This window comes from Fundulus heteroclitus, chromosome 7 (genome assembly GCF_011125445.2).
Source record: "Fundulus heteroclitus isolate FHET01 chromosome 7, MU-UCD_Fhet_4.1, whole genome shotgun sequence".
Taxonomy (NCBI): domain Eukaryota; kingdom Metazoa; phylum Chordata; class Actinopteri; order Cyprinodontiformes; family Fundulidae; genus Fundulus; species Fundulus heteroclitus.
The window spans coordinates 776,033-802,777 of NC_046367.1; the positions used below are offsets into that span (position 1 = coordinate 776,033).

The window sequence follows — 26,745 nt, forward strand, 5'->3', positions numbered from 1 at the left end:
CTCGTGAGGAGGTCCAGGAGGACCTGCCTCCGCCCAAGCCTCGTGAGGAGGTCCAGGAGGACCTGCCTCCGCCCAAGCCTCGTGAGGAGGTCCAGGAGGACCTGCCTCCGCCCACGGTTTCCGCCGAGACCGGTAGCTTGGCCCTGCCTCTGACTTCTCTGTTTGGCCGGAGCCGCCGACTGCGGACTCCGAGCCGCTCGACTCTGCCTCGTCGGGGCCGTCCACCACGGCGCCCGCCTCTGACTTCTCTGTTTGGCCGGAGCCGCAGACTGCGGACTTCGAGCCGCTCGACTCTGCCTCGTCGGGGCCGTCCACCACGGCGCCCGCCTCTGACTTCTCTGTTTGGCCGGAGCCGCAGACTGCGGACTTCGAGCCGCTCGACTCTGCCTCGTCGGGGCCGTCCACCACGGCACCCGTCTCTGACTTTCCTGTTCGGCCGGAGCCGCCGACTGCGGTCTCCGGGCCGCTTGACTTTGCCTCGTCGGGGCCGCCCTCCTCAAGGGTTTAGTCGGGCGATGCTGCTCCGCCGCCTGCCTCGTCCAGGACGACCTCCACCAAGACGTTTCTTTTGCTTAGCAGCCGTTTTTGCCTGCGCCCTTAAGGCCAGTGCCTTCTGTTTATTTTGTTATAGCTCGGCCTTAGTTTAGAGTTATTTAGTATTCCTCAGTTTTAGAATTATTTAGGGGGTTCTTTGTTTTCTTAGAGTACTTAGTCTCTGTTTTGCTTTGTTTTTTCCTGCTCTGTTTTAGGAGTCTAGATTTTGCCTTAGTTTTCTAGGTTTGCCCAGCCTTGTCATTTTAGCTTTAGCTCTCTGGTTGTCACGTTAGTGTACTTGTTCAAGTCCTAGTTTTTCTTTTTTCCTTCATTCGTAGTTAGCTTTAGTTTCATTTTCTGCTTTAGTGTTTTGATTTTATGTTTTGCCTTAGTTTTTCTTTTGTGGTGTTATCCCTGCTCTAGTTTTGCCTTATTTTCTAGTTCTTGGTTTTGATTCTTTATTTTTGTCCTGCGCTTTTAGTTTCCAGCGCTCCTTAGGTCTTAGCGCTCACTTAGATTTCTGACCCCTGGCCCTGAGCTGTTTCATGCTCCTTAGCTTTGGCTGGTTCGAGCTTCCTTGGTTTTTGTTTTGGCCTCTTAGTTTCTTAGTCCCCTGGCGTGTTAGGACGCCTTCTGTTTCTCGGTTCCCCGGCGTATTAGGACGCCCTCTGTTTCTCGGTTCTCTGGCGTGTTAGGACGCCCACTGATTCTTGGCTCTCTGGCGTGTTAGGACGCCCTCTGTTTCTCGGTTCCCCGGCGTGTTAGGGCGCCCTCTGATTCTTGGTTCCCCGGCGTGTTAGGACGCCCTCTGATTCTTGGTTCCCCGGCGTGTTAGGACGCCCTCTGATTCTTGGTTCCCCGGCGTGTTGGGACGCCCTCTGATTCTTGGTTCCCCGGCATGTTAGGATGCCCTCTGATTTGTGGTTCCCCAGCGTCTTAGGACGACCTCGGTTCCCCGGCGTGTTAGTACGCCCTCCGTTCTTGTTCCTTGGCATTTTAGATGTTCCTGCTTCCCTTGTGCCCCGGCGTTTCCCTCACGCCCCGGCGTTCTCTTCCCCAAGCCCCGGCGTTTCCCTCACGCCCCGGCCTGCTCTTCCCTCTGGCGTTGTCGTACGCCCGTTCTTCCCTCTGGCGTTGTCGTACGCCTGTTCTTCCCTCTGGCGTTGTCGTACGCCTGTCCTTCCCTTTGGCGTTAAGTACGCCCGTTCCTTCCCTTTGGCGCTGTCGTGCGCCCGTTCCTTCCCTTTGGCGTTAAGTACGCCCGTTCCTTCCCTTTGGCGCTGTCGTACGCCCGTTCCTTCCCTTTGGCGCTGTCGTGCGCCCGTTCCTTCCCTTTGGCGCTGTCGTGCGCCCGTTCCTTCCCTTTGGCGCTGTCGTGCGCCCGTTCCTCCCTCTGGCGCTGTCGCGCGCCTGTTCTCCCTCTGGCGTTAGTACGCCTGTTCTTCCCTCTGGCGTTGTCGTACGCCTGTTCTTCCCTCTGGCGTTGTTGTACGCCTGTTCTTCCCTCTGGCGTTGTCGTACGCCTGTTCTTCCCTCTGGCGTTGTCGTACGCCTGTTCTTCCCTCTGGTGTTGTGGTGTGCCCGTTCCTTTCCCTTTGGCGCTGTGGTGCGCCTGTTCTTTTCCTTTGGCGCTGTTGTGCGCTCGTTCCTTCCCCTTGGCGCTATGTACGCCCGTTCCTTCCCTTTGGCGCTGTCGTGCGCCCGTTCCTTCCCTTTGGCGCTGTCGTGCGCCCGTTCCTTCCCTTTGGCGCTGTCGTGCGCCCGTTCCTTCCCTTTGGCGCTGTCGTGCGCCCGTTCCTTCCCTTTGGCGCTGTCGTGCGCCCGTTCCTTCCCTCTAGCATTTGTGCGTCTAGTCTTGCCCGTTAGCCTGGTGGCGATGCTCGCTTGTCAGCATCTGTTAGACGCGTTGTTTTTGCCTACCAGGGGTTGTTAGAAACCCCTTTTAGTCCGCTTTCGTTTTTACTTTGTCTTGGATCGCCCTGAGTGGGTAGTTTTTGTTTGATTTTTAGCCCGCCATCCGTACCACCCTCCACCCACCCTGGTCCGATCAGTTTGATTTGACTCTAGCCCGCCATCCGTACCTCCCTCCACCCACCCTGGGTTGGTGGTTGTTTAATCTGTTAGGCCGTCCGGAGACCGGCCTTGAGGGGGGGGTAATGTCATGGTTTAGTTTTGATTCGGCTTTGGTTTACTATTATTCTCAGTTTTTCCACCTTGTTTGGGTTTTAATTTGTTAAATTTTAGTTTCCTCCTTCCCTTCCACTCAGCCTTCACTCCACTCTCCTTGCAGTCAGTCACACCTGTTAGTAATTATTCAGTCAGATGCATTTCACCTGTTAGTCTTTCTATTTAAGCCTCCCTCTGCCTCACTTTAGTGCTGGTCCATCATCATTCTACACCTCTCCATGCCAGTTCCCGTTTTGCCTTGGAAGCTTTGTTTTGCTCCTGTTGTAAAGGTTAGTCCTGCCAGTCACTCTAAAGACTATTTGTTCACTGTTTGCTCCTGGAGAGGTTCTGCTGTGTCCTGGTGTCTCCAGAGTTCTGCTAACCTGACTAGCCGCCCTGGAGAAGCTCAGCTCTGTGCCCTGGTGTCTCTCAAGTTCTGCTAACCTGACTAGCCGCCCTGGAGAACCTCAGCTCTGTACCCTGGTGTCTCTCAAGTTCTGCTAACCTGACTAGCCACTCTGAGAAGACTTGGTTCAGTGCCAAGCCCTCCAGCTCAGCTGAACTCTCTCTCCAAGCCGTCAGCTCCTGCCTTCACCTGCACCCCTGAGCCCCTGTATTCCTGCACCTCTGGTTACCTCATCCATCAATCATTCACCTTACAATAAACCTCTCAAACTTTTGTCCTGTGTGTGTGTACTCTGAGTTCATCGATAAACAAACCTGACACACTCAGTATTCTTGGATCTGGGTAAGCAGCTGTAGACATACTGACAAACATCTAGAGTACATGTGTACCCTCATCTTGAGCAACGTTTAACCATTGCTTTTGTTTTCTGTACTGTGTGGCTCATTCAGGGCTCCTTCAAACATGTCCCAAAGGCAAAAGCTATTTAAATGGGAACTGATAAGAATTCTTGCTGTAACACATTTTCATTATGCTCATTTCTAAAGCAAAAAACAGAGAAGAGAAGAAATTCGATTTTACCATCTGAGTTTGATGCAGGGAAGAAATGTGCTGTGTCAGTTTGTACATCCATACCAAGTTCAGTACCAAAGTTGTCTCCAACTAGAATTGATTTTGACCAAATGTCCCAATTCAGCCAAATAAACCACAAAAGCTTAGATCAGATAATTCAGCAGCTAAGTTCCTCCTCCAGCTGCCTTGATGTTCTACCCACAGCTTTCTTTAAAAAAGTTTTACCTGGCATAGCGTCTGATTTGACTCAGATAATAAACACGTCCCTCCTGTCAGGTGTTTTCCCCCAGTCCCTAAAAACAGCAATTATCAAACCACTGCTGAAAAAGAATAATTTAGACAAACTACTACTCCAGAACTACAGGCCCATCTCAAACCTCCCCTTTATCAGTAAGATTATTGAAAAAGCTGAGTTTCAACAAATAAACACCTTCTTAACAACGACCAGCCGCTTTGATGTTTTCCAGTCAGGTTTCCTCACCACAGTACAGAGACCGCCCTTATCAAGGTGTTTAATGACATCCATATAAATACAGACTGTGGAAGAACCACAGTGCTGGTTCTGTTGGACCTCAGTGCAGCATTTGATACTGTTGATCACTCCATCCTGTTAGAACGCCTGGAGAACTGGGTCGGCCTCTCTGGTACAGCTCTCCACTGGTTTAAATCCTACTTAAAGGACAGGGACTTTTTTGTATCAGTAGGTAACTTTACATCAGAGATGACAAAAATCACACGTGGGGTTCCCCAAGGGTCCATCCTGGGTCCCCTCCTCTTCAATATCTACATGCTCCCTCTAGCTCAGATAATAAAAAAACAACAACATCAGCTACCATAACTATGCAGACGACACACAGCTTTACATCACCATGTCACCAGGTGACTATGGACCAGTTCAAACACTGAGTAAAAGCCTAGAAGAAATCAATGCGTGGATGTGCCAAAACTTTCTTCAGTTGAATAAAAACAAAACTGAAGTAATAATTTTTGGACCGATAGAGGAGAGATCAAAGGTTAGCACACAGCTTCAGTCGCTTCAGCTAAAAACCACCAATCAGGCCTGAAACCTGGGTGTAGTGATGGACTCAGACCTGAACCTTCAAAAGCATCTAAAGACAATTACAAGGTTAGCTTTCTATCACCTGAGGAACATTTCCAGGATTAAAGGACTAATGTCTCAGCAGGATCTGGAAAAACTAATCCATGCGTTTATTTTTAGTAGAATTGATTACTGCAACGGTGTTTTCACAGGTCTTCCTAAAAAGTGGATCAGACAGCTGCAGCTGATCCAGAACGCTGCTGCATGCGTCCTCACTAAGACTAAGAAAGTAGAGCACATCACCCCAGTTCTAAAGTCCTTACACTGGCTCCCTGTATCTCAGAGAATAGACTTTAAAATCCTTCTGTTAGTCTATAAATCTCTAAATGGCTTAGCACCTAAATCCATCACAGACTTGTTATCAGGGTATCAACCCTCCAGACCACTCAGGTCTTCTGGCTCCAGGCTGCTCTGCAGAACCAGAACCAGAACCAGAACCAGACATGGAGAAGCAGCATTTAGTTCCTATGCTCCACTTATCTGGAACAAACTTCCAGAAAACTGTAAAAGTGCTGAAAGCCTGAGTTCCTTTAAATCAAGATTAAAAACACATTTGTTTAAAATTGCCTTTGACTGTTCTAGTTAAACTGTTTTACTGTTTTTAATGTTCTTCTTTGTTTCTACATTCTATCCCTACTTGCTTTTATTCTATTTTCTATCTACATTTTATTCCTACTTGTTTTTATTTTGCTATATTGTAATCATGTAAAGCACTTTGCATTGTCTTTGTACTGAATTGTGCTATATAAATAAATTTGCCTTGCCTTGCTTCCCCCCGTCAATGACACAGTTCTCAGTAGAGCTACAGCAGGCACTACAGAATAATGTCTTCACTTTCTAATAACCTGCATCCTCTCCCCAGGATTGGGCCCCTCCTTATTTTGTCAAAGATGCCTTTGGAATAGTTGGTACCAACATTCAAGTAATCACAAATTATTGCCCCACTAGCGGCTCTGTGCCTTCATACTTCAAGCCTGTAGCTATCCAGTTGCTCCTGAAAAAGTCCAAACTTTAGACCTTTTAGATTAAAGGTGACATCTTCCATTTTTACACTCAAATATGGTCTTACAACATTTTCAGCCAGGTTGTTAGCATAATGCTGAAACTGCTAAATGGGTTCTTGCTCATGCTACACTCTGATTTGATCAAACCCGAGTCCTGTTTAAACACAATACTTTGTAAAGTCCTCTTAAACAACATTACACATCACCTAGACCATGGCTCATCAGTGGTTCACCTAGGACCAGATGAGAATTCAATAACAATGTATATCAAATGATAGATGTGTGGTGCAATAAAAAAGGCTCGATAAAAACTTCAACAGAAGAAGCGTTTTCCTTCCTTCTGCAGTCTTGCCTATCATGCAGGTTAATACAACAGTCATTATATTCCAACCATTCACAAATGCAGACTGTGATGGCCGCATGTGCAACCACACAACTAATTATTTGATAATGATTTCATTTAAATAAATCTCATATTTTACTTTAACGCATTTCACTTTTTCACTTTGATTTGACATTGGTTAACTATTTGGGTGCACACATTTAGTTGACTCATTTAGTCATTTCTTGTGTTTTTGGTTTCCTTTAAACTAATATACTATCATGTGGGTGTGGCCAGTAAAGGAAAGGAGTCCCCAGCTGCAAAAGATCTCAATGGACGTTTCTCAATATGCGTTCTTGAGCGTTCTCGTGTGCTCGTGTGCTCGTGACACGTCATCAGCCTCAGACCGAGCACTGTTCCAATCCCGAGAACGGCAAATCGAGAACGCGCCGAATTCCCCGGATGTTGTACTCGCCCGCCCTCTTTATCGAGCATGCATCAGAGCAGACTTGTGCGTTCTTCAGACTGACCGCTTGCCCAGAATGCACCGCGGCCGCAGCTTGATTTGAGACAGCGCAAACAGAGCTCACAGCGGTAAGTTAAAAAATTCCCTTTTCTGCTGCTGTTGTTGTTCAAAAGTACGTTTTCAGATCGTTTGAGGCGAGAACATTATACTTTTAAGTTTTCTCTATGTGGCCTGTTTACAGAGTTAGTGCGTAATAAAAAAAAAGTAGTTTGCATAATACCGCTGGTTATGATTTATTTGTTTTGTGTTTATCTGACTGACGTGTGTTGCTTTATTAACTCAATACTTGCTGGAATAAATAGTAAATGTCTCCCTAGGACGACAGCAGCATATAAAATAAATAAATTCTATAAATGTTTTTCCTATCTAAGTGAGTTTATTCTGAGTCAGGACACGGATAATTGAGAGGAGAAAGAGGGAAAGAAAACAATAGTAATAATAGTATATGAAAAAACAGACATTTATTTTAAACAAATGTTTAATCTTTGGAAAAGAATGAAGGTGTAATATATTCAACAAATTATTAACAGTTACTAACATGGTTTAAAACAAAGAAATAAATCCTATTAAGATCTCATACAAATAGACAATGCTTATAAACTTACAATTAAAAATAGTTGGAATGGAAATTAATTTACTGATTATTTAATGTATTTTCACAGGTGGTGAAAAAATGAAATGAAGCAGCATGTGAACATGACTAGAACTGATCTACATTAGGTCAGGTGTAGTCATGTTCACTTAAACATGCAGCCAGCTGGAGCAGCTCCCTGTCTTCAGCCGCTGGATGGTCATCCTCCTCTGGATCAACCTCCTCATCCTCCATGTCCAGCTGGTCACCTGCCTCTATACTAATATTGTGGAGGATGCAGCAGGCGGTGATTACTTTTGGGGCAAACGTCAGACAGACCTCCAGCCCCTTAAGAAGATGGAACGCCACCGTGTCTTCAGACCACCAAAGACACGCTCAATGATGTTTATCAGCCTTGGCGTGGTGTCTGTTGTAGCGTGCCTCCACTTGACCTGTACCAAATATAAAATTAACTTGTAATTTAGGTAATATGCTGATCTGTCTTAATCTTCTATCCAATTAATATAATCTATGTATCAGTTGTGTGTCATTGCTAGCTCTATTTAAGGACAAGAAGGTAAGAGATCTTACTGGCAAGCTGTTTCCCTATAGGATGCATCACAGGCCAGCCAGTAGAGGGTCACCAGCACCTCTATCTCCTGTGGCCATCCATGGACCTTCTGATGGGCAGCAGGTGAAGGAGGAGGATGATGGTGGCCCTTCTTAGCCTGACGGCTGGTTTCAGGTCCCCTTCATTAAAAAATATTTGGAGGATTGGCACAGAAGTGTTTATCCTCACATATTTTGTTCCTGTAAATAAAAAATGCCAAATGTTACCATCATTGTTTTTTCAATTGTCACCTTTTCACACCATAAAACTATTTGTGGTTAACATGCAGATTATTATAGTTCTCAAGAAAGAAAAGGTAAAATGTATAGTAGTAAATGTAACAAATGGCTTCCCTTCTCTGGTATTTTTACCATTTCACTGAAATAATTAACTGAACTAACTGCACACAATTTATAGATTAATCACTGTAAAGGTGGACAGACATAAAAATGTTTTTTTATTTCCTTTCTTAATGATCAATGCTGTGAAGGTCAGGAGGTGCAATAAAGTAGCTTAACCCTACTGTTACTAATGTTATATTAGGTCTTCATTTTAATTATTTATAGACAAATAGTCACAATTTCAACCTGATCACATTTTTAATATCATCATCAATGTTTTTTTTAAGATAAAAGTAGGAAATAGGCTGTCAATCTTAAAATGCCTACCAGTTGGCAATAGATGGGTGAGCAAAGCCTGCCTTCTGAGCCTCCTCTGCTGCATCAATCTTCTCCTTGCTCAGATTTGCCTCCTCAACTGCATCACCTCCTCTTCAGCCTGCTGGTAAAGCTGACCAACGACCGAAGCAACAGCAATATTGCTCGTATCGCTCATTTTGCTTCTAAAGAAGATTCAATCTCCTCTGCAACTACAACACTTACAACTCCCCAGAAATTCCCGCTATTGCTGGTTTTATACCCACAGTTCTGTAATTTTTTTAGATATTTTATTAGACTTTTTAGAAATGAATAAAAAAAAAAACGTTTTCAATAAGATATGATGGTGTAGTGTATAAATAGTTTTGAACGTTAAAGGAATGCTCAAGCGCTGTGGGTGTGATGACGTCACGAGTATACTTCTGTTCCAATGCACAATACGTGCTGCGTGCTCGCGTTCTCGTCAAGTCCGATCTTCCTGTGTTCTTACCGAGAACAGACTTGACGAGAACGCGAGTACGGACTCGCGTTCTCGTGAATTGAGAAACGGCCAGCGACAAGGAGGCTTAGTTGGACTCTTCCACTTAGTTTTAGAAGGGGAGTTGGAAGGGTTTAGGTTTTTCTATGTGGTTTTGTTTTTTTGTAATTACATTTGGGAAGTTTAATTATTTAAATCCTTTTCCTCATAGGTTGCTGATTTTAGTATTGTACTGATTAGTTTGGTCTTTTGTTGTAGTTTTGTTTAGGTAAATATATTTTATGTTCCCCTCTTGTGTCAAAATGGTCTGATCAACCAGTGTATATGTTTCCCTTGTGTGTCAGTTTAAGAGAAAAGGAGGAAAAGTCTGTTCCTGTGAGGCAAATAAATTTGTTACTAGTTTTCCTCAAAGACGTCCCTGTGCTTCTCTGCTTTTTCGGCTCGGTCCCTTACACAGACCAAGGGATGCTCCAACCCCTTGAAAGAAATCAGATAGCACAAGTTCTTTCTTCTTTTTAAAAAAACTTGCAGTTTGGTAAAAGTTGGTTGAATAAAGGGTTGAGTTTGAATTCCGTGTTTGTGTGTTCTTTATCTGTAAAAGAAAAAAATAGGTCATTGAGCAACAGCATAAATCAACAGGGCCGCACTTAAATATATGTTTTGGATTTTTAATCATTATTGCTATATGGTTTCAATTTTAGGTTCACCTTACATCCCCAAACAGGATTTTTTTATTTTATTTTATTTTATATTTATAGCATGCTTTCTAATACTTGGCTTCTCACTTTTATGGAGTAGTACAGGGCTCCTGTTTAGGGCCAGTGCTGCTTTCCTATGCTTTCATTTAGAAATCTTACCTGAAACAACAATATTTCTTTTAATTTTGATACCAATGATACATAATGAATTGATGTAATTTTGCTGTAATCGTTATATATATATATATATATATATATATATATATATATATATATATATATATATATATATATATATATATATATACATATATATATATATATATATATATATATATATATATATATATATATATATATATATATGTGTGTGTGTGTGTGTGTGTATATATATATATATAGAGAGAGTGCTTCGGACTGCCTTTAACTCATACCTGATTACGCAACAGAAATGCACATGGATGATCCGAGTTAAATCCAGGCCTACAGCCTTATGGGAAATAAAACTACAAAACACGCAAGTTAGACAAACCTAGTGAACAGCTGGAGCTCTCCATTACACAAACCAAAACATTAGAAGGTGCATAAACTTTTACAGACTTTGTAGTTTTAACAGTAACTGGTTCAACATCTTGTTATTGTCTTTTTACACAGAGTTGACATACTGGCAATGATCTTGTTATTTTTCATTTCAGGACATTTATTTTTTACAGAAAATAGTGTATACACATTGCACGCAAAATAAATGTGTACATCGTACACAAATAATCAGAGTTCAATTTTCAAGGTTAACATTTTACATTTTATTTCATCACATCACAGCTGGCAACTTCCTTGCTTCCTTTGATTTAAAACTTTGCCATTCCGCTATCGATCGGATCTTATTTGCTGTAGACAACAAAGGCAGAGCTGGCCAAAGGTCTCTGATCCATTTGGATGACCAACTCATGTAATATGTGAAAGAGTAAATGTTTGACATCTTCGTTATTTTCAGTGACGTGGGCTGTGCTCATACATCATGTCATCCAAAAGATTGTGAGATTCCTTATAGTTCCTTAGAGCGATGAGGACTCCTACCTAGGCTCTGTGCTTGCTAGACTTGTTCCGTAAGCTGCCATAAACTTTAAATTAGAGCCCAGACATAATCCGTGATTTCCCAGAGGCACTTCCTTTTTCGCTAGGCATCCATCTAGGGATCAGTAATGGATATTGTGAGTGAGCTATGCTAAAGGAACTATGATAGGAAGAATACAGGCTCCTACTTCCACTTTGGCTGAAGAGTTCTTACCAGTTCGACCTTTACGGATGCAGCCACAGCTTCCTATTTCTTCCTTACTAATGAACAAACTTACAGACAAACTGCCAGCACCTGTACACAATCATTAATACCATCCAAGGTCTGTTAGCTTGTTAGCTCGCACCACCAATCAGCTGGTATCACCCCCCCACACACACACACACACACACACACACACTTCCTTATTTTAAATACTTACTAAGGACCTTGTCTTGACTTCCATTGACCTAACCATTGCCAGTATATACCTAACCATAACCTAAACCAAAGGTCCTCACTTTGGTAGTTAAATACGAATAATATGTGTGTGTGTTATCACTCAGTTGTACAGGTCCACACACACACACACACACACACACACACACACACACACACACACACACACACACACACACACACACACACACACACACACACACATCTCTAATGTCTGTGATTGATTACTCTAAAATAAATGTGCAATGCACTAACACACGGACGCAGACCGTAAAACACCAAACGACCTGATGCCTGAAGACTAGAACACTTTGAGAGAGGGAGAAGACAAAAAGGCAGGAGGAGGAACGCGAGGAGGAGAGGAAATCCTTTCTTTGTGTTTATCTATTTAACACTCTCCATCTATAGCTGTCTCTGTTGTCTGTCCCCTGGTGGGTAATGAGACCTAATCCACTTAAGATCTCTCCCTCTCTCAGCTGCTAACACACACACACACACACACACACACACACTCTTCACACCCATCTGCGCCTGGCCTTCAAGCAGGGTGTATGAGGGAGACAAAGAGGGGGACGGAAAGAAAGTGGGAATCCCTGCCTCCCTCAGTAGCAGCCGCATCATATTGTTTTTTATAACACACACACACACACACACTCTTTAATAATAGATGTGTCGCTCCTCCCTCTGAGGTTCCTCACCATGACTCAGGATTGAGATTTCACTTAAAGGAGCAGTACTAAATAACCGTGAAGCACAGTTAGTGTCAATAAAAGCTGCTGAACTTGAGAGAAGCTCCAGAGAAATTCTCTTCCTTTAAACTCGTTCTGTTTGCTGCTTGTGATGGATTTTGCTGAAACAGCCCGTTGTGCTTTCCAGCAGCTGCAGTGAATGTACTGAAGTCTAGGATTTAACTGTCCACTGTTCATCTTCTTTGTTACAGGAGCTTGTGATCTTGGAAGGTGCTATATAAATAAAGTTTTACTCACTGCAGAAAAGCAGTGCTTCTGTGGTAAATGAGGCAGACCTACACAGATGAGGACATCACTGGAGCCCAGTGGTAGTTACTCCAGTCACGTTGGACTGGGTTTCACACAGTTTACAAGAAGATCGGGTCAAACAATGAGATGGGCAACTCTGAGGGTGATGAAAACCATTAGCGCTCATACAGCAAGTTAGCAGAACTGCCTTCATTTTGATTGACTTTCACATTACAAAAACGATTGCACAGACCAAAGTCAGGTTCAGTATAGTCAGCCGACATGTCGGCACCAAAATGTGCGGAGCTATGTCTTTAAAGGAGATGTCACAATGACAGCTGAGCTAGAAATCTTTTGGAACATGAGATTAAAACTGGTGGTGCACCAACCAATCAGCTACTTAAAATCCACCACTGTCCCCATTCATTGGCTCTGATTTGCAGTTCAGACAGAGTAAAAACCGATTTTCTTTCCTGTTCCTTTACTGCATCAGAGCAGTAAACTTCCACTTTTCTGGTGTGTTAAACAAGTAACAACCAGTATGTTCTGTGTCTTCTTATTTGGTCAATGTCGTTTAGCAACCACATTAAAACAGTTCACATAAACTGCTACACATAAACCCAGTAAAGACTTAATGTCTGTGTTTTGTTTTCACACTGGTTGTCTTAGAAGCTTACTAACAATATTAATTTATTTGAAATTGGCTGATGAGCAATCAGTTTCTATGACCAATTACTATATTCAATTGAATTTATTTTATTTATATTGTGCCAATTCATGATACATGTCATCTCAAGGCACTTTCCAATATATGTGTAACATGGTTTTATTTTAACATTATTATATATGTGGAGTTTGTCAAAATTGGTTTCTTCATTCCTGCGATAGACTGGCGACCTGTCCATGGAGACAGGTGTTAGAAAATGGATGGATGGATGAATGGTTCTTCTTCTGAATTCTTTGAATTCATTTTATTTAGCCAAAAAGTTATTTTTTCCTGACTTTTATTGCAAGTTTTTTGTGTTACTCTTGTCAGTTGGTGGATACCAGTAACAGTCAGCTCTTCCTCTTTTTCTGTTGCCGTCTATGACTGTGGTATGTATTAGGATCAGCTCTGTGTTTTCTTTACAAATATTATCTTTTAAGATATATTTTAGACAAATTTATTATATACATTGTTTCATGTTTAATTTTGCCATTTTTTGTATATGTTTTAAACTGTTATCATAATTACTGTTGTGCATAATAACTGTGCTAAATGTTGCAACTGTTAACTGTTTTATCAACTGTTCATTTGGAGCCATTACTCTAGTTTGTTTATAGTTATTTATTGTATTTTATTTAATGTATAGGGGCAGAAGCTGCAGGAGCTGCTAAACACCAACTTGTTGTAGTGTCTCTTATTGTCAGAATAAATACAGAGAGCCAGAATGTGTCTGTCGTGAAGTCAGCCTGCTGGATCGGAAACAAATGATTTTTTTTTCCATATGCTTATGATTGGGGCAATCAGAATCCTATGATAGCCATAGTTTCTGACTGGGAAATAAAAAGAACTGCAGAAGCAGCTCTATGCACCATGAACAGTCCAGTTACAGCAGCATAGTAAACCAACATTAGAACAGGAACCAGCTTAAAAAAATCAGAAAGAGATCCTGTTTCACGAAAGTTTGGACTTAAATGGATGAGAACTGGACTTGTAAAATATTTGTTAAATGTTTTTTATTGCTAATACTTTAGAACAAATGGAAATCTGAATTGAAGCATAATACATGTACTCACTTCAATGATGTCCAACATCTTTCTCTATGTTGTAAAAGGAAGATGGCAACTGGTGACACTATTTGCAAAGCTCAAAGCAACAAAGACGTTTCAGATTGATTCTGTCAAACGTTTCACACAAGCTTTTCACATTCCCACTTCTTTTATGACATCCCCTTCAGCTGAATGTGAGTTTTGTCTTAAATGTCAGCCATCACTGACTAGTATGGGCCTGATTTCCATCAGACTGCATTACAGAGTTTAAAGAACCCAGATTCTCAATCTCCTGTATATTTGACTCATTTAGGAGCCCTCGCTCTGTCAGATCAGAACCAGTTAGAAGAGAGGGATGAGCCCTGCGTCTCCAGCTCAGCTGGGTTTTACCAGTTATGAGGATCAAAGGGGTGAACATGTCTTGTTGGGGCTGTTACAGGAACACTCAACAGACAGGTTAAGGACTGTGATGCTACACCAGCTCCACTCATGTAAACAAGTAGGTCATAAAAACCTACTTGTGGAGTACTTTCCGCTTAAACCCTTCAAGAAATGACGTCCCAAGATTGTCCTATAATATGCCCACTGTTGCTGAACAATGTTTTAAAGGGACGGTGTGTAACTCATTTTGCTTTTGATTAGCAGAAAGCCAGTACTGCTTTTATAAATATTTATTCTGGCAAAGTCTAATAACATCACATCAAAAATGAAAGTGTTCTCATTACTTAAAATTAGTAGTTTATAAATACATAGGTGCCGGTGCACCCCTGGGAGGCACCATGTTTGTGATTTCAGTAGCCAAAAGTGAACAAACTTGTCTGCCATATTTGTTTCTCCTGTCTGTCTTGTATATGAAGACGTGCTGTCAGGTGAGGATGAGTATAAACAATCAAAGACGACCCCAGAGCATTCTATTTGCTGTTTTCTGTTAAAATGGCTGTTTTTGCTCAGTGAGAGGGAAGAGAAAGTAACCAGGAAAAGAAAACCGTTATAACTGGAAGAATGAGTCTATATCGATGCAGCTATTATTACCAGGTGGAGATTTTTCATGAGAGACTGGGGATTTAAAACAGATGCAGAGGTTGCAGGCTTTCTGCTGGACAGGTTAGTTTATTTTTGCTGTTATGTTAGAAACAGGGCAGTGTAGTCCAGCAACTAGAGACTTCTAGTTTGGATGTGTGTATACGGAGAGATATTTGAGCGGGCCGGTTCACGGATGTAGCACCGCAGAGCGAGTGGGTCTCTTTATCCACGTTTAGAATCACTTATTTTAGAGCCCAAATAAGTGATTTCTTATTCAGAAACAAGCCCAAAAAACCATGACTCATGGAATTTACAAAAAAACAAGCTCAAAGTCGCTCACAATAAGCAGACTTGGCACACAATCACCATAGCTATTAGCTATTAGCTTTTGCTTGGTACCAAGTACATGGAGGACGTGTTGACATTGTCACATTTTTGACACTCCGTAGTAGTTATTACGAGCTTCACGGCACGGTTGTTTGTAATTCATTTAGCCAGTGTATAAATCTTACACACTGGGCCTTTAATGTTGTAGCTCCATCCGCTGTCTCTAGTTACTGCTTGTAGAATACAGGTAGAGCTCAGAAAATTAGAATATTGCGTAAATGTGCAATATTTTTGCCAGTCATTTCAGAAAGTGAAACAGTTATTTTAGAAAAGTAAGCCCCTAATCGAAGACTAAGTTAGTAGAAAGCTGCCACTGAACTTGAGAGTTCAAAAAGACAAAACGGAGCAATTTAGCTGCACTCTGTTCAGCCTTTCTGTCACCTGCTGCAATGATTGCTCTCCAGGCTCAGAGCCTGAAGGAACCACAGACATGTTGTGGGATCAGTTTCTTTTTCTGCTGCTGTTTGCTTCCTCCGACTCCCATTTAAAGCCCTCATTGATAGGAATAATAGCTAACATTAAGTCTTTTTCCTGCAGTAACAGTGTCAATATTGAAGACTGTTGCTGCCAGTGTGACCTGCTAGAGCTCAGCATGGTGCATTCAGGGATCAGACATACAACAGACTTTTGTCTTTCTGACGGGGCCGACAATTCAGAGCTTCAGATTTTACGCTGTACCTGTCACCTCCAATAAACCTTTTATGATATAACACATACCTGTCAACTGATAACGTTTCAGTTGAGATGTTGCACAGATGCATGTACTACAAGCAGTCTAAGAGCCTGGTGAGCAGTTCTAATGCAGAGAAACAACACACAGGTCAGTCAGAAGGGCCTAAGATTTATCTTTATCTGTATCAAGGCAAACAATATTATTTGGGAAGACCAGATTTGATGTACTCCTAAACACAAAGTGGCTGAACAGATAATCAGAACCTTGGCTGCCGTTTAGCCAAACCAAGTTACGGACCAAACACTGAGAAAAGAGAAAGTATTTTCACCCGCATCCCCCATTATACCTTCCCTAGACAACAGGGCCCTTTTCTCACACTGGTTGTGTTGTTATAGCAGACTGTAGTTCTTAACATGGTCTCTACTCTGCAAAGCTGGATAATTATCGCCACATGGTATTTGTTTGTTTGTTAAAATTTTTAAAAAGCCGATTTTAAAAGGCCTCTGCATGGCATGGATTCAGGTGGCATCAGACACACAAGCCGCACCGATGGAGGTGATCAGTTTGCATTATTAATCTGTCAGTCCAGTATTCTGTCTCCACATGCAGCTGCAAACATCAGGATGATATTTTCAGTAAATCTGACTGAGCAGCTGCTTGAGCTGCAGCCGTTTGTCTCTACTAAACATCCCCATGGCAACAGACATTACTCACGACTTTCTGCAGATGAGTTGTGAAAATTATCTTTAATTACCCTCTTGTATGCACAGCTCATGTCAGTTCACCACTTACTGTTGGGATAAAAGGAGCCTAAGCGAGGCAGGAAATGGATGGCGGTTTCCTTTAGCTGGGTTCTAAAGACAGGAGGCTGAAAGCAGTCAGCTGGAATCTGACATGATTAGCTCTGCGGCTACAATACCACTTGCTGAAAACGTAGTCTGAATCTCCCAGCATGCTCATGTGAGGAGTAACTGTGCATCCGCCGCTTCTAACAAGCACCACAATGACCCTGCAGCTTTCTGCTGTTTTCTTTGAAAAATAAGAATCGACAGTGTTTTCTGGGAGCAAAGAAAATAAACAGGAGCATCTCCTGACAGACAGCCGGCGCCTCCGCTCCGATAAATACCCTGATTGCTTGGGTAGAGGTATCCATGCATGTATGTCACTTCCTGTTTCCGTCTGATTATTTGGGACACTATTTATACATGACTGATTAGCATGACACTGAGAGTTTCCTGTGAAATAGGGGTGTTTTCACATTGCACTGATTCTGTTTTCCTTGTTCAGAAGTTTCCCTGAGTGATCACATGACTTTCCTTAGATATAAAGGTTGTGTTTTTCATTTCTTACTGTATTGCTGCAATGCTGGAGATGCTGTTAATGACATTATTGTGAATACAGCTTTTATTGTTGGCCAAATGTCAGTGCAATGGGCATAAAGTGGACTTCACACTGTCATGGCTAGAGGATGATTTAATAAATCTATTAGAGATTCCAGTTAGGCTGAGAGAAGAAATGGTCAGTGGGTGGCATTTCTGTAAATGGGCGCTTTGTTACAACGCAGTCCTCAGATCGCGTGTCACTGCTGCAGACTAGGAGGTCTACCTGAATACAGCAATGCACTGCAAACTTTTCCACCGGATTTTTAGCTGATTTCTGATGAGTACGATGAGCTCTGTTTTAACACTTTAACAGTTTATTGAGGTTGCAATTTGGGCTGGGCAATATGGAAAAAACTTCCTATCACATATTAATAATAATATTTTTATATTAGTCGTTATCAATATATATCAGGATATAAAATAAATCATAATTTTTTGCCACTTTTCCATGTTCACTGGTACTACTAGGTGAGATTTGACGATATCAGAAGTTTTTATTTTTTTATTTAAAGATTCATTTTTAAAAGTTGAACATGTCATGGAAAATTATACAACTATTTTGGATAAATACAAGAGGTATACTTTAAACAATCAACTATGGCAAGACAACACAGCGAAAATAGACATATTCTTTTGTTGATGTCAAATAAATAAAATAGGCATTGAAAGGTTAGGGTGGGGTCGGCTCAGCACTCCACAAACACAGAACATAATGTCCAGCTGTGGTGAGAAGGGTCTTGTGAAAAAATGAAAATAGTCAAACCTTCGGACATAATTCCCCAGCGATTTTTATGGATCTAAAGAACTTTTTAAAGTTTTGCCAGATGTACAACCAGATGTACACTATGATCATTTGGGACATAGGCCTCTTCATTGTTGCAACCTATGCCCCAAAGGTGTATCACAGTTAGGCCTGGACAATATAGAACAAAAGCATACCGATAAATAGAAATCATATTGATCGATATTGATAATCATCAAAACAATCAAAACATATATTTTAAGTGCAGCCCTCACTATTTTATGCTTTTGCTTAATGACTTATTTTTAGATAAAGAATACACACATTGAATTCAAACTCAACCCTTTATTCAAACAACTTTTTACCAAAACTGCAAGTTTTTAATAAAAGAAAAAACTACCATGTGCTGTCTGAAGGCTTTGAAGGGGGTGGAGCTTGGTGATGGAGCATCCCTGGGTCAGGGTTTGTGATTGGTTGGGAAGATGTAACGACTGCAGTATCAACCTACACCATAGGCTAGAATGCAAAGGTTCTATTGAACTTTCTATTGACCCTTTATTTTCTATTGCTCCACATGTTCTGGAACCGGGTTTGTTCCAAACACTGAGATGTGTGAAGAGAGTACCTCTGAAAAACATGAGAAATTATGTTAATTAGTCATTTTACCTCAGCAGCATGAGCATGTGGGACAGTGGCTTACTTATATCCAATGCCTGACTTGTTTCTTCCTTTTACTGTTATTTTTAATGCATATCAATTTCTGCTAATGCAGGTAAAAATATGACTTTAAATAAACATCTAAAACAATTTTTGATTTAAAAAGCCTTTACCTTCTAAACTAGATATATATCAGATTGAGCCAAGAAGTGTAAAAACATTTAAACATCATTTAGATGTATTTTTGTTTAAAAAAAAAAAAAGATCTTAGTGGACAAGAAGTTCCAAAAAGCAGCGCCGTGCTCTGGAGTTTACTTATGGAAACATTCCATCTGGGGTTCTGATACTATAATCCATCCCAAGGATACAAGCAGCTGAAATGAGCATCCTCTGCAGGATGATAAAACCTGCTCCTAACTTCTAAAAGTTGGTGCTGGAGCAGGCTACAGCTCACCTGTGAGTCACCTGCCTGCCCTGCCAGATCCATGGTGGCTTATCCACCTCAATAGGTAGTCCTAAACCCGTAACCACTCTCAGTCACAAGGATAAAATATACATGGGACAAATGGGACTTAGTGATAAAATACTAAGCAAAGACAGAAGCAGAACCCAGCCAAGGCTGCAAACAGAACCACCAGATGACCCTCCTGTAACGGCCTGATCTGAGAATGTGTTGATCAGCAAAACCTGATGCAGGGAAAAGCATGCTGAGCCTAGCACACTACAGCGCTTCCTGTAGGTAAAGCACTGGAGGCATTGGCAGAGACTTCATGAGAACCATGACACAGTCACAGCACATAGCTTATTATTTTCATTGTATGTAGATTTCTTTACCTAATAAGTATTTAATAATAAAGTGAATGAAAAAGAATTCAACAAATCAGATTTTGATATTAAACGGCTTTTATTCAACTTCCAAATATAGAACAAAGTGATGCACTTTAGCAGAACACTGAATGCTTAGCTGAAAGTAATTACCATCCATTAAAAAAACAAAACCCAATATGTCCAAAACCAACAATATACCATATTTCACTCTTAAATCTTTCTCTTGTAAGAGAAAAATCCCCCTGCCCTGTCTGTAGTGCTTTACTAGCCTGCTTTCTCTCCCTTTTTAACTGCCCCACCAACAAAAACATAATATATAATATAATAATACATAATAATATTGCATTTCTTATTCCCTTGGGTGAAGAATAACATAAATAATTTTTTTAGCATAACATTCTCTATAGATTAAAAAATATTGACCTCTACTAAATGGTTGAGATGTCACTTAATAGTTGAAGTACAACATTTCAAACAAATAGAACCCAACAGCAGAAAAAGTAAAATAAACCTGTTCATTTATAGATAAAAATAACCCAAAAATATCCAGATTTCATTTAAAATGTGAAAAATCAATAAAACAGTGCACAACATATTTAAAACATCATTAAATTTCTTAACCTTCCAATTCAACACATGTCATTGGTGTGACAGTCCGGGCTGCTTTGTGATTATTAGATATAATTCACTTTTGGTGATATGCTTCAAATCAGTCTATGGTTTGTGTTCAAACACAAGAGTACGTTGCACTTTTGACATTTCCACCGCGGTTGGATAACTCTATCACAATATATTTTGATCGATAGACATGTGGAGCAATAGAAAATAAAGGGTCAATAAAAACTTTTGCATTCTAGCCTATCGTGTGGGTTGATACTGCAGTCGTTACATCTTCCCGACCAATCACAAACATAGACCCAGGGATGCTCCATCACCAAGCTCCACCCCTTCAAAGGGTTCAAAGGGTTTTTCTATATCTCCAGTCCTAATAAATATATATATATATATATATATATATATATATATATATATATATATATATATATATATAATGGGTGGAATTTGCTGGGGGGGATTGGGGGGGATTTACCCCCCCCTCTGTTTGTGACGTCCCCCCCTTCTGGTCATTCATGTTTTATCCCTGGGGGGGATATATTCTTCCCCCCCTCTGGTCTGAATAGGTAATATTATGGATTTTTAAAAATGTCTATAAATTAGGGCTGTCAGTTTTAACGCGTTATTAATGCATTAGACCACAATGCCGAATTCTTTTTTGTCGCCGTTAATTGCGCGTTAAAACACACACACCGTTCCCTAATGTTTTTCCCCAGCTCGTTCTCTGGACTGAGTTTCTTTTACCCTCGGCGCTTTCCGTAGTTTCAAGAGCGCTAGAGACTGTAGCAAAACACACCCGTGCTCACTGTTGCACAGGCTGTTCTTTTCATGCGCTTGTGATTTTATTTCAAGGCGCTTCTAAATTTCATGAGTCACGGGTTGGGTTTTTTTGGGCAGGTTTCTGAAAGTGAAATCGCTTATTTGGGCTCTAAAATAAGTGACGAAACAGCGGTTATTGAGAGACCTGCCTGCACTAGACACTTTGTATCCAGCTGAAATATCCCTCCACCATGGGAGCCGACGGTAGTAAAGGCAGACAGAGCAACTCTGCACGTATTTTCTGCAGTTTACGGTGCAATAACCGGTGATAACTGCTGAAAGTAGATTACTTGGTGCACATCACCATTTTAAGCAGACATAAACCCATAAACCGTACTTTAATGCTTATTAATTAGTTTTCTCTATATTTGACAAACGAAGGACCTGGAGTTACTAAACAGTTACTAAACAGTCTCATTCAGGGTATTAAGCTCCTGCCCAGTTGCAAGCAAAGTGTAGACTGGAATGACCTGGAGATTTAAAACCTTTTTCCAGACTTAAATTCTATGAATATGGATATAAACAGCAAGCAAAAAATATTCAAAGAAATCATTGTTGTTGGTGTGAAAGCTCAGAGAGAGTGGAAAAACGAACAATAAAACTTTATTGAAATGTACAATTTCTATTAATTTATATGTATATGCCTAATACCATGTCTATCTTTGTTTAAGAGGCAATAAAAATATATCAGCATGAAAACAGGTATTTATTTACAAATTTATTTACACATTGTGTAAACATCAGGGCGTCATGATTAGTCATATAGCCGTCATAGTCCAGAGTTTAACATTTGGCACTAATATGTTTTCATTCCATATCTCAAAAGTGCTTAAAAAAATAACAAAATAAAAATAGTTTTTGTACAAGCATGTATTTTATTAGTGTTATTTATTGCAAAATTGCATATTAAAATGCCCAAACAAGCTATTACACTTGCAGAAATAAAAGGATAAAACATGCAATTAATGTGCAATTAATCTCGAGTTAACTATCGACCTTATGTGATTAATCGATTCAAATTGAATCGTTTTAATTGTTTGACAGGCCTAATATAAATGTCTTGTGTCCTTCACATTTGTTAATAAAATTTTTTGTTGTCTGTTTTTAAAGAGTATTATTACATTTTCTGCTCAAAGCGGTTAAAGTAAACTAATACCCACTCCTGAGTCCAGACAGTAGATGGCGCAAGTTTAAAAACAATAGTCTAACCTACTGGATCTAGCTATTTACCTGAAAGAGCAGCTGCTAGCTAACCATTATTAATCAAACTTTTTATTTCTTAATAAAACTTTTGAAATGATCCCCCCCCTGCTTTTTTTTGCAAATCGCACACTGTATATACATATATATATATAGATATATATAGATATATATACCCACTGCGCCACTGTGCGCCCGCACAGTGGCGCAGTGGGTAGCGCTGTTGCCTTGCAGCAAGAAGGTCCTGGGTTCAAGTACACCCCTGGGTCTTTCTGCATGGAGTTTGTATGTTCTCCCTGTGCATGCGTGGGTTCTCTCCGGGTACTCCGGCTTCCTCCCACAGACCAAAAGCATGACTGTTAGGTTAATTGGCTTCTCCAAATTGTCCTTAGGTGTGAATGTGTGCATGAATGGTTGTTTGTCCTGTTTGTCCCTCTGTGTTGCCCTGCGACAGACTGGCGACCTGTCCAGGTGTACCCCGCCTCTTGCCCAGTGAACGCTGGAGATAGACACCAGCAACCCCCGCGACCCCATGAGGGAGAAGCGGTTTGGAAAATGGAAGGATGGATGGATATATAGATATAGATAGATAGGTTTGGGTGACCAAGTTTAGACCAGAAAGTTGTGTTTGTTTAAAATCTAGACTAAACATCTAGGTGTAAATCCCAGCTCTAAACAGACGTATCAGGGACTCCTGTGTAAATAAACTGTAAGTGTAGCTTCGGCATTAGGATCGTGTGTGCTGCTCACTGGGCTTCAGCTTTTTGAAGGCCTGCTGTTAATCCAGCAGCAGACAGCAACTGGCCCTCTGCTGACCGTCCTCCTGGGTCTGTCTGAAGCTGTTTGCCTGACAGCCAGCTGAACCGACATGTTTCACACATTTACTGCCTACACTGCAGCAAGCGTGCTCCTTATAGATAGAAGCGGATCCACATTTTAAAACACACACATATAATTCACATTTATCGGCTGGCCGAGATACCGGCCCATCTCTTTCTCTTTACGTCCCAAAGAGTTGAATCGGCAGGAAATGGGCCAACTGTCTGTCAGCCAGCAGAGAAGGGAATGATGGGAAAGAAGCAGCCAGCAGGTCTCTGCCACACTTCTCAGCATGTCTCTGCTCATGATCAGCTTTTAATTCAGATTGAGGGTGTGTCACCCTTCATCACGCTAGGAAACCCAAAAAAGTCCAGCCACCGGTGAGATGATCTGATCACCTGGCCTCACACACAGCTTCCAGCACCATGCAGCGCTGAGTCTGCTTCACCAACAGGATGACTGTACGTTACAATAAGGTTAGCATTTTACAGCCTCCCCCCCTCATCACTAATTATTCAGTATTACAAAGGCAAACATGAGGGATGTTCTACTACAATCCCACGTGACAAAGAACAGCTTTGTGGGAGCAGATGGAGCAGCGAGAACTCTGAGAACCGGCTCTAGAACTGACTGGATCAATGAAATGGATTCCCCTGCTAATTGACTTATCTGAGCCAGCGGCTGCAGAGCCACCAGACATCATCTGGAGGCAGCTTCTTCTGCAGGACCACCCCCACGACCCCCTGCTTTCAGCGTCTCTGGACACAGAAAGCAGCAGCAAGGAGGGCAGAATCTACTGATGGCCCCAACTTCCCAATCCATCCATGCACCTCCATCACCAGCAGCTCCCCCTGCAGCTGTCTCATTTCACATCAGTTCAATTAGCACAGTGTGTGTGTTTACAGAAAGGAGAAGACCCCCCCCCCCCCCCCCACACACACACACACACACACACACACACACACACACACAGGACTGAAGCTGCATGCTGGACAGCCTTTCTTTCTGACATTTTCAGCTGCTCCTCTGATGTCACTCCTCCATGACTGCAGCTCCTCCTGCAGAGACCCCCTCTGGCATCAGCTCCTCCTGCAGAGACCCCCTCTGGCATCAGCTCCTCCTGCAGAGACCCCCTCTGGCATCAGCTCCCACCGACACAACCCAACACACGCCGTCCACGTTTCCCTGCGTGCGTGGGGAGGCTCCAGGAGCAGATTATTAGCCGTGTTATTGTGGGGGAGCTGAGCCACCTCCCTCCCTCCCGGTGCCCGGAGCGCCTTTCTGCACCTCGCTGCTGCTGCTCTCCGGTCCCGCCGCTCCATCAGGACAACATCCCCCGGTTCGGATGCATGTTCTGGGCCGGATTGTGGCTGATGTGCAGCAGCATGGCTCCTTACCTGTTTTGTAGAAGGCATCGGTATCGGGGTCGCTGGGCGCCTCCTCGGCCGCTTCTGCGGGGTTCATGCCGGATCCGGTTCAATACAATCCACCGATAAAGAAAGAGAGAAAGAGAGAGAGAGAGGGAGGGAGAGAGAGAGGGAGGCCGCCTCGCTAAGCTTCACATGTCCTCCGTGTTCACCTCTGCCTCCATCAGCCCCGCTGGGCTCATTTCTTTCCGTCACCCTGTCGGATTGTTTGCTGTTTCTGGGCTGGCTTGGTTCCTCTCTATTGTTCCCGGTCCAAGCTCCCTCTGCTGTCCGCCTGGCTCCGTGAGCCTCCCCTCCCTCCTCCTCCTCCTGATCCCCTCCCCTTCTGCTCCCTCTCTCTGCCGCTGCCTTTCCTTTTCCACTGACCTTTGTTGGCACCGCAGCTTCTATGCTCTTTAGGAAACAGTTTAATTACAGTTAACCAACAGCCTGAGACTAGATGATGATGATGATGATGATGATGATGATGATGATGATGATGATGATGATGATGATGATGATGATGATGATGATCTCTGCTCCATCCCGGTTGGAACACAAAGCCATGTAAAAGTAAGTCAGAATTAGTCCTTTGCAAAAGAAATGGGAATCTTTATTATTTATTTACAATTTGTAAAGTGAATCTCAGGTTTTGGTTTATTACGTCAGGATTTTGAGCGATAGACCAACAGAGTGTAGTGCAAAGCTGGGATTGACTGATTATTTCAAACGTAACTGGAAAATAAAAAGTAGGCCCAAACCGGGTAGAAGAAGTATAAACTGTGAAGTTGATTCAAACTGATATGGTTTTCGAAAGCCTTCACGTAAATAAAACAATAAATGTATAAATTTGTCTGCATATATGTTGGGCTCCACTAACTCTGTAACTTTAACTGTTAAAGCTGGCCAGGCAGACTGATAATGTGTAGCACTGTCCGTTCTGCACATCATCAATCTGGGTCTGCTCCTATCACTCTGTCTGAGGAAAAGAGGGACATTCAGCAGAACTCTGTGAGCTGATTGGTGAAGCGCCACCTAGTGTCCTCCTACCACAGGCTGCTTTCAGCTGATCACCGTAGCAGTTTAGAAATGTAAGCAGCTGCTATGAGAAACCACAACAAGGTAAGCTAGTCAAGGCTCTTCTTGCTGTTCTACTTTCAAAGGTGAAATCATGGATTCTGACCAAACAGACGTGATAGCAGCAGCTACGCCTACGTCCTCCCACGCCGCCATGTTTATGTTGGTCCGGCTGTGGCCTCAGCAGCTCTTGCTTTTGTCACAGCGGTATGTCCCGCCTTAAACCATAATACTGTAACGTGATTGGTCCGAACCGTTTTTGGTTCGGTCACAAACGGTTGAAGCGGGATTGGCTTATCCGTGCAAAGGAGAAAACACAAATAGGGAATTTAGCTTACAGGCAAAGTCCCACTCTGTTACCCCTAAATAAATCCCAGTGCAAATATCTGTCTTCTTGGAGATCATGGCTGTGCAGTCAGCATCATGGAGAAGAAGGAACACAGCAGACAACCAGGGAGAAGGCTGAGGAGATGCTCAGGTTCTGAAAGCACACACCAGGCTTTGAAGGTCTGTTCACCTGAGGAAAGTCGATGAGCGAATTCATCCGTTGTTGCATGAAATGTAGCAAGTTACATAGTAATATCTCTGTTGTCTACATGATGTTCAAATCACAATCAGAGTTAGTGTTAAACAGTTAGGAAGCAGGTAAAGCACTGATTGGTTCCAACAGGCATCTGCACGCCTGACGTTCCAGGCAATTACATGATCCAACCCCTGCACCTCATTATGTGAGCACCATGTGACCCATGTCAAACTCCATCACATGCTGCTATGCAGCATAATCCATCTATGGGGCGTCCTGTTTGTCCAGCCATGCTCATCCACTATTTTGGTGCTGCAGCAACTGCCTGTAAACCTACTGCTCCACCTGTGATGCCCCCACTTATTGCCACCGTTCCATACATACCGGCTCCTTGTAAATCCTGTCATCTCCTCTGGAGCGCTTCGTGAGGAAGCACCTCTCCTCACCAAACCTCTCCTGCTTGTGCTCTCTTCTCTGTATGTGCTAGATGCATACATAACTGGCTTTATGATAGCAGGATTTCTGCTGATTGGAGCTGGCTGATACCTGGTATACCGGCAAATTCAGAAGATCTCAGCAGCAGTTCTGGCCTTGGTGAGGCTTGGTAAGGAGTGTGTGAGGGTTTAAATCGAGCTGTGATCACCAAACCCAAAAAGCTGGATGCGATCCTGGCGCAGCATGGCATGCTGTGGTCTGAACTCAGTGGTGCAAC

General features: G+C 42.4%; 1 protein-coding gene across 3 annotated transcripts in view; it reads right to left on the bottom strand.

Moving 5' to 3' along the window:
* The window catches only part of kalrna (kalirin RhoGEF kinase a), a 254,875-nt gene extending 229,678 nt beyond the window's left edge, over nucleotides 1-25,197 (bottom strand). For 2 of the 3 annotated variants that reach the window (XM_036138726.1, XM_036138725.1), the window contains exon 1: nucleotides 24,425-25,197. In XM_036138726.1, coding sequence (XP_035994619.1) covers nucleotides 24,425-24,491 — 67 coding nt within the window. In that variant the 5' untranslated portion in view covers nucleotides 24,492-25,197. The remainder of the gene's footprint in view (nucleotides 1-24,424) is intronic. The other variant, XM_012878426.3, reaches the window with a different exon arrangement.
* Nucleotides 25,198-26,745: the final 1,548 nt, after the last annotated feature.